Source organism: Aptenodytes forsteri, unplaced genomic scaffold (genome assembly GCF_000699145.1).
Source record: "Aptenodytes forsteri isolate BGI_AS27 unplaced genomic scaffold, ASM69914v1 Scaffold215, whole genome shotgun sequence".
In the NCBI taxonomy this organism is placed as follows: Eukaryota; Metazoa; Chordata; class Aves; order Sphenisciformes; family Spheniscidae; genus Aptenodytes; species Aptenodytes forsteri.
Genome location: NW_008795910.1, coordinates 485573 through 494094, shown reverse-complemented (window position 1 = coordinate 494094; position 8522 = coordinate 485573). Strand labels below are relative to the sequence as shown.

At 43.6% G+C, this 8522-nt stretch overlaps 1 protein-coding gene across 1 annotated transcript; it reads right to left on the bottom strand.

The window, feature by feature from the left end:
* Positions 1-388: 388 nt before the first annotated feature.
* On the bottom strand, positions 389-8522 carry EDEM2 (ER degradation enhancing alpha-mannosidase like protein 2; the record flags this gene model as incomplete). Its single annotated transcript, XM_009284588.1, has 9 exons — positions 389-1025; positions 1873-1994; positions 3172-3316; positions 4036-4160; positions 4459-4600; positions 5777-5988; positions 6724-6849; positions 7930-8035; positions 8448-8522. Coding segments are annotated over 9 exons (1545 nt in total), but the record flags the coding sequence as incomplete, so codon positions are not given.

Genomic DNA, 8522 nt, shown 5'->3' with positions numbered 1-8522 from the left:
GAGCCTCCACCTCAAAAATCGAAAGGTTTTCTCGGCCGATGGTCAATCTGTCAGGCTGACCGCATATTCATAAAGAGGCCAAAGATAAAAGGTGGAGCACATCACAGAGAGACTTGTAGCCTCAGAAGCGAAGCTACCACCAGTGGCCCGTGCTTTTCCCCTTATGACAGGGAACCGCCCAGGCTCATTTTTACAGAGCAAAGCAAGCTGTGGACTCTGCGTAAGCCTCTACAACTTCAAAACAAACTCACAATGAAATAAACAAGGTACCTCTGACCTGTAGACTTTTCTTACTCTTTCTGAACACCTGTTTGCTATTCAGGCAACCAATTGGTTTTAGATTAGCAACTTTACAGCATTAACAGCTGATACCTGAATCACATTTTATGAACCAGCAGTAGCAGAATTTAATGGGAAGCTTTTCACTTCATAATACAATTCACATTGTGAGGTACGACTTTTTCCATTATGAAACTATAAAAATATATTCCCAGAGTCTGAATCAATAATTTAAACTGATAATGAAAACAGAATCAGTTGTTATCCAGGAAGACCTGTCCCAGTACTGCAAGTTTAGAGTTAAAAGATTGACTGGGGCAACTCAGGAGGGAGTGTGAGCTCTTCTTAGAGTTTCTCGTCTCTCCACCTTTCTCTGAAGAGGCATCTTCAGGGTCTTTTGCACTTTCCCCTTCACCGTGGTCGGCAGCTCTTTTTAAAGTGAATTTCTTGTTTTTCTTCAGCGAGTAAAATTCCCGCATCAAGTCTTCCACCTCCCACTGCTCTTCCTTCCGCTTCCTACAGCAATGCAGCGCAGCAGGGTCTATAGGATGAGCTTCAGTGTTGAAGATGTATCCTCCAGCATTCAAGACGCATTCCCCGTATGGTGTAAGCACCACATCAAAGACTGATCCATCATTGTGAATGAAGTTGTCTGGGTCAAACAGCAGGTACAAGTATTTTACCGTTTCAGCCAAAAAGAAGGATTCCATGCGATTATCCAGTCTGTGATCTCTCAAGTCTTTGATCTACAAGAGAAGAAATACGGTGGGTTACAGTTATATCGAATTCGGTGAGTTACGAACTTAGGGGGAAAAGTAAAACCAGCTTGCAATTCATTTCAGGTAAACAGCACAGTATGGCACCAATTCACCCTGTATTTTAAACAGCTGTATGCAAATACACCAACAAGGTTTCAGATGTTTCGAATTAGCATAGTCTACTGATAAGGAACAGGAAACTAACAATCAGGAGAAATGCACTTCCTACCTGGGTAAGGAGAACAGTAAGTTTCCCATCATTTCCCCCACTAAAAAAAAAATAAATTATAAGGCTTTTACCTACTTCCCGAATCACAAGGCCTAATTCCCAATATTTATAAAGAGTTTTTTGTAAAACAGAGCTTGATAGTACGTCTGAAATCTTTTATTAAATGGTTTTAGAGAAATCACTCACTGCAGTTCTCTTGTGTTTGATCAGATTTTCAAGGCATAGTGGAAAAGCAGAATCACACAACTGGCAGGCAGAGAGCCTGCGTATGAGCCTTCCTGCTGAGCTGGAACACCTAGTAGCTACCAGAATACAAGCGGCAGGAGAAGCTTCTGACGCTTTCCCATGTTTTGGACTCTGGTGCAACAGCCAATGACAGAATTTGGCCCACTGTTCAGGCTGTGAGGGAAGTTACTACGAGAAACACGACCAGCAGCTACCAGATCAGCGTCACAGAGAAATAAAAGGGGTTTGTTTGACAAAGGAGTCATGTTTCAACCAAAGCGATCACTTGACTCAATGGCAAAACACCATTCATGAGAACACTTTCTAAAAGCTGATTTTCAGCAGCCATTTAGCTGACTTAGCAGTTGATTTAGCACTTACAGTTGCAAATCCACAGTCCACCTTGCTGATTTTCTCTATTGACTCCACTGCGTCTCTTCCCAATTCTAAGAGCGTGGGATCTCTTGTAGCACGGTACAGATACATTGCACTCTCAATCAGCTCTGCAAAAAACCCCCAAACATTTGCAAGCATAAAGATTACCAAGCCATGTACACAAGAAGACGAGATATTCCTTGAACTAATTTAACAATACTACTCTAGGATGATCAGGGAAACAGCCTAGCTTGCCTTGTACTTCCTCTGGCTCAAAGCACAGATACGTGCTTTTACTAAGGATGTGCTACAAAGAAATTCACTCTAACCAGACTGCATCAGCTCAGGGGAGAGTGAATAACGCTCCCCTCACACTCTCTGAGTGTGGGAGGGGTGCAAGAGAGAAAAGGATTAAAACTCAGTTGTCAAAGGAAGAAAAGAAAGATGCTTCTAGAAAGGATTACAAACAAGAAATTCAACTTCCAAAATACAGTTTTTAAACAATACCGTAAGCCTCTGAAACAGGGGTATCTAAAACACCACAAGAACAGGCTCTATGGAAATACTCTATATAGGCAACACGTGCACTGTGCTGTGTTTACTCACTAAAGAAACACATCTTTTTGGACGCTATGATACATTTGAAAGTTAATGCTGATGAGTATTTTTGGTAGAAGCGTCCAATGCGGAGGTCACCTGAACACTCAGACCAAAAGGAAATTATTCTCATTTACAAAGTTTTACTGACCTAATAATCAGGTGTGAGGTTTGCTCTTTTTTGTCACAGTGGTAAAAAAACAGAAAAAAAGACAGATCATTTCATTGCAGCATCACAGACAACATATAACCCCTCTGGTATGTTGAGCTTTATTACTGCAACTAGAATTAGTTTATTTCAGGAACGCAACAGAACTAGAGTGGTCTATTCATACTCACTTTCACTTCCTAAATGTAAAGGACACAGGCAGTCACATTAACATTTCACCTGACTTTAAAACATCCCATGTCAGACAGTCTAACACTTAAACATGTCAAATCCTACACTGTGAACCCAATTCACTAACAGGCCCCCTTTATACAGTAACACTACGGTTTGCTTCCCGTAAAAGGTAGCCCTGCCTTTGTGAAGGGCAGAAAGCAAAACGTATAGCTTTGACTATGGAAATCACCGGTAAAATGCATGCAGGAACTAAGTCAAAGCAAAACTGGAGAGGAACTTTTGGAGGGCAGGTGTTGCTAACATCTGATCTTACCAGCAGAGCAAAAGCAGGAGTCCATGTCCCCTTTTATTTCATTTCTGCTTACCAGGCCTGAGCGGATATCCTTCTCTCTTGTCCACTGTATAGCCCTGGGGAATGTTGTAGAACTCGGGCAGCCCACCAAACTGTTTCCAGACAGTGTAATAGTTGAGGAAGGTTCGCATGGCATTATCTACGTCCCCAATTAGGCTCTGAGAGAGGGGAAACAATTAGCAAAGCAACATCTGGGTGAAGAAGAAACGGCACAGGAATTGATGCAATAACACTTCTATAGTCAAAGCAAGAGATGGTGACAGAAGTGGGCTGTTCAGCAGGTCTGAATGGTGTACGTAATATTTAGGCATGATGCCTTAAGAATAGGTAGGACTGAGGAGACAGGTGCTGCTTTTCTGTTGGATGATGACATTCCGCACACCTAAATAATATGAAGTCTCTGATTTTTAGTTAACGGAAGGCTGGGTTTCTTCAGTCAGCATTTCTTCTAGTCAATCACAGCATCCAGCCTACTTCAGTGGGGATAACAAAGTCCCAGACCAAACGTAAGTACTGATGAGAAAGCAAACCTCTCAACAGGAAAGTATTCACACAAATAAAGCATTTATAAGGTGGTGGGAAAAGAGGCGTGGTTTTCTTTCGCCTTACGCTCCCATCTGGATTATGAGACCACTGTCAGTGGAGTTTGCTTCAACAAAACTGCCCTCCCATCGTGCTTAACGGGAGACCTTTTTTATAGACCATAGATAAAGTCAACATCTGCTCTTCTACAGGCTCAGACTACTGTAGATCTCATCAGAGATCAAAAACTTTTAAACCAGCACAGTTGAGGGTTATATTAGTAACTTTTATATTAAAGACCAACCCAAGACAGATGAACAAAATCACCATATGCTACTGGTGTGACAGCTCTTACCTGTAGGCCTGGCCAGTAGGCCTCCAGGGACTGAAAAACAGGCATGGACACTGTTCCTTTGTACATCTGAACCCAGAGGTACCAGTCATCAAACTTTGTGTAATTTTTGATAGCTTTGTTATATTCTATAAAGAAACATAGATGCATAAGTAATCCAACAAAAAAATCCTTTTTTAAGAATGAGAGAAGCCCCTTTTTCACTTGAGCCATGTCAAATGAATGACTTCTCAGGATGCTGGCTTTGGTAACTCTTTGTTATCACAGACTGTTCAAAAGTATTACACCAGAGGCTTCAGGAACAGTCTTGAATATACCCTGTTAGATTCTTCCTCTTCTTCTTCCACAGTCCCACGTGCAAAGTTTTTACAGGTGCAGTCAAGGAGGCATTCCTGGGACCCTTCACACAGAAAACAAACTGCTCACCTAGAAACATGGACATCAGCTCCTTGTCCTGCAGGAGAATGGCTCCTTTAACAAGGTATTCAAAGTAGGAGTCCACTCCGGCCCCAATGCCAGCATCTTGGGCCACCCACTTGGCAGTTAGCACATCAATGTGGTTACCAACCTGGAAGAAGTGAGGGAGGAGGAAAGAGGGAGTTAAAGTGGAAATAAAGCTTATCTACTAAACAACAAGTAAAAAAATCCCCACACCACCACCACACAAGAAACCCTTGACCTTTTTTCAGACCGTCCATTTCACAGATTCACAATGTCCATTCCAACTAGCATTTTCTCCATTACAAGACACATTCGTCAGTATCAGAGAAGTACAAACTGTAGAAAATATAACTTTGGAATTTTATGCTTCCAATATAAATGCTGCACTGGCCAAAACAAAACACCATTATGCTACTGTAAAAATGCACAATTTCAACATGATGTGTCTGGTCCCAATTCCGATCTTACAAAAGAGCAGAGAACGATGAAGTGGTACAGATAGAGAGATGGAGGCCAAGGATGTCAAAGGCATGAGAGCTGCCATGCTAATATTTAAATAGATCCTCCAAACCTGGGACTCTTCAGCCTAGAAACAGATCCAGCTGATGGAGAATAAAATACACAACCATGACTTGCTTAGCAAAGATGAAAAAAGCCCCAGCTATTCCGTTTCTTTCTTGAACAAGGATTAGGGGTATAAACCAAAAATAAAGAGATCCCAAAGCAAACAAAAGGAAACACTTCTTCATACAGCATAGGAATAAATCTGTTCCACTTCACATATGCAACACTAGGAGTTCACATAGGTTCAAAAAGCAGCTACAGAAATAACTGAAGAAAGACTGACCTGGAGATAGTGAACACAGAGATAACACTTCTAGCTCTGGATATTCCTAAAACACCAAAGCCGTAGAGGCTGGCAATATCTTGGTGCGCTTGCCATGCTCTTATTCTCTTCCGTAGGCCATTGTCCCACCGGGCATTAGACAGACCTTTTATTTAATCTGTTACAGCTGCTGTTACAAAAACTGCAATACCCAGTAGAAGGCACTTGTCTCCCAACCACATCTGTTATGGAACAGAACAATGGCATAATGTTGGGTTGCACCACTAAAGCAGAGATGTGGATGCTGCAGGTGTCCAGGAACAATGTCAAACACATGACTTCAGCCCAGTTATTAGCACTGTGGTTATTTATCTAGTTCTATCTCCTCTCTGTCTATGCTTTTTTTACGCTTAGAATTGCATCCACAAAACTATACAAAAAGCAGGCCAGCCAATTCAGTGTCCATTCCTCACTCACCAGCCCAATATCCGAGCGATTCTTCCACAGTGCCTTCAAAGCTTTCCTGGCAACATCCTCGAACACTGGGTCACCAGTAAGGTGGCTTAAAGTGGCAAATTCCACTATAAATGTACCAATTCCAGCAGTACAGGTAACTGGGGTCTCCCCAGGGTTTACTCCGTGCAGCAAGTTCACTGTTCCATATGGCATCCCAGTTGGGGTCTGAAAAGCTGAAACATAGTATTTTTGGTTCACGAGTGTTCAGAGTTACGTCTGACAGACTGTCAAGCAAACATGTGCCTCACATTCCACTGCACACAGGCAAGAAGCGGGACTGGAGCAATTGCAGTAACTGCAAGGAACGAAATGAGAAGTAGAGTGCGGTCCTGGGAGGGGCAGAGAGGGTACCCCAAGCTACACACAGTCCTGGGAAGGTACCGCAGATCTCTTCCACCTTGCCCAGAGCAGCAGACTGCATCCCTACTTTTTTTTACAGCACAAGCAGGGTGGTCAAAATAGAACTAAATGCACTGGTCAGCAAAGTGCAAACACTGAGCTTGTGATTACTCAGTGGTAGCCCAGAGTGCACACCGCACAAGGAAACAGTGCCATGCTATCAGGGCACGCATCCCAGCAGCGGCCCACAGAGGGGTAAGATAAGGCTGCATCTTCTCGTCTTTACAAGCTGCTGTTTCACAGCCTTTATTTATTATTCATATTAAATATATTTTCCCTCAACAAGCAGCAAACAAACTGGTGTGTTAAGGGCATACAACACCTGGCATGCGTATATACAACTGGTATGATGCACTTCACAACGTTTTCCCCACAAGCTGAACTTGCTTTGAGCTCAGGGAACGCAGGACTGGTTTAGGATTTTACACATCAAGCAGTGCCATCTTCATCAAACACACCAGTCACCTCATGAACTACAGCACAGCAACACAAACCGCACAAGTTCTCACCCGGCAGGAGTTTGCGAGCTGCTTCCTCCGCCATCCTGAGGAGAGGTCCAGAGCACGGCCAGCCCACTTCTACTTCAACGCCAGCCTTCTTCGACAGCAAGTGAGCGGAGAGGAGACCACCCACCACTGGAAGGTGCACAGTAAGAATCCCATTAAAGAATGTGGGGGAGGAAGGAAATCTGAAACCAGTTCTATTTATTTGTATTTATCATGATGCAGAGGCAGCGTTTATGGAGAAGAAAAGTGAGCTGGCTCACCTTTAACAACCTAATTCAGTATGCCACAAAAGAAGAGTGGTTGGTTTGTTTCTTCCTGCCCGATTGCAATGGGTAGCAGATGTATCTCTTCCATTATTTTAGAAGCATCAGATCCTACTTGCCTTACTATACACCTGCACTGCCCTGCAGACAATCAGAAAGCTAACAGTGTAATGAACAGGAACCTCTACATGAGGAATTCTGTTTCGTTTCTTCCAGACAGCTTAATGCTATGTTTGCCTAAAGTAATACAGCGTACCTGCTTAAATTCCTTGGAGAAAAACGCCTAGGCCAGTGTCAAGAATGTCAGCGTGACTGACAGAGGCAGGGAGTTACTAGCCCTTTTCACAGGCTTGTCTACTGTCACATAACAAGCACAAACACAGAGAAATTACAGTGCTGCAAAAACTGACTCAGCAATATTTGACAGGAGAAACAAAAAAAGCATAACTAACAGTTTTGTTTCCTGCCAGTGTCTTTTAGCTGGACAGTACTGAAGCATTTAGGCATCCAAGCGGGTACAAGACTCCAAAGACCTTTGTGCTTTTCAAAAAAAAAAAAAAAAAAAAAAAAAGAGACAAGTTTCACTTTACAACGCTAAAGCAAGAAATTAATAATCTCTATTCCAAAACAGTATGTAAAAAAGATAGTATACAATTTGTACTGTTTCAGTGGAAAAGATGTTTATTCCAAAGCTTAAAACCTGGCACCATCAGAATATTGAAACTGCCACGTCTACTTCTGTTTGTGTTGAGGCAGGAAGCAGAAAGGTCATGTGCAAAGACAAAAAGGAAGTGACATTTGTTTGGGATTTTTCTGTGTGTTTACGTGTCCCGCTACACCGCGTTACAAATTCACTGACCGCTACCTCGCGTCACCTCTGTGTACAGTTCAGAGATGCGTACAGGAAGGTAATCCAGCCTAAACACCACGGAAAAACCCACCTCACCTCGAATGTTAGTTTCAAAGACGGATGCATTGACATCAATGTCAAAATCCACCCCTTCCTGCAGTACACTGACGACTCGCTGGAACTCGGAAACATTTCCCAAGATCTGCAGGGGGAGCGGGACAACAGAGAACAAGGCTCAGAGTTCACGGGAAAACAGAGGCGCAATTCAACGTTAGGGGCTAGTTCTAGTTTTGTTTTACTATTTCGTGGAATCATTAATTGCAAATAGTACTAAAAAAGCAACTGGCTGTTTCATCTCATTTCAAAAGATTTTCTTTGCACGCTTTAGGTCTTTATTCCAGAGTCAGGAGGGGGCAGGGAGCTCTGGCCACCTGCCTCCCAGGGCTGGAGCGAAACCTCCGCAGTCAATTAATAACGGACTTTCCGCCACTACCGCCTGAGAACCAGCTGTGAAGAAGGAGGCTGGCAGCGGCCTTGAGCGGGCTGAAGGCCGGGCTGCAGCCGCGGGCGCGCAGGGGGCCGAGCCCCGGGGCTGGGGGGCAGCTCGTACTCACGAGTAGGGTGTCCAGGGCGTCGATCAGCGTGAGGGAGAAGCTGTGCGAGGAGAGAAGCGAGGTGAGGCCCGGCGG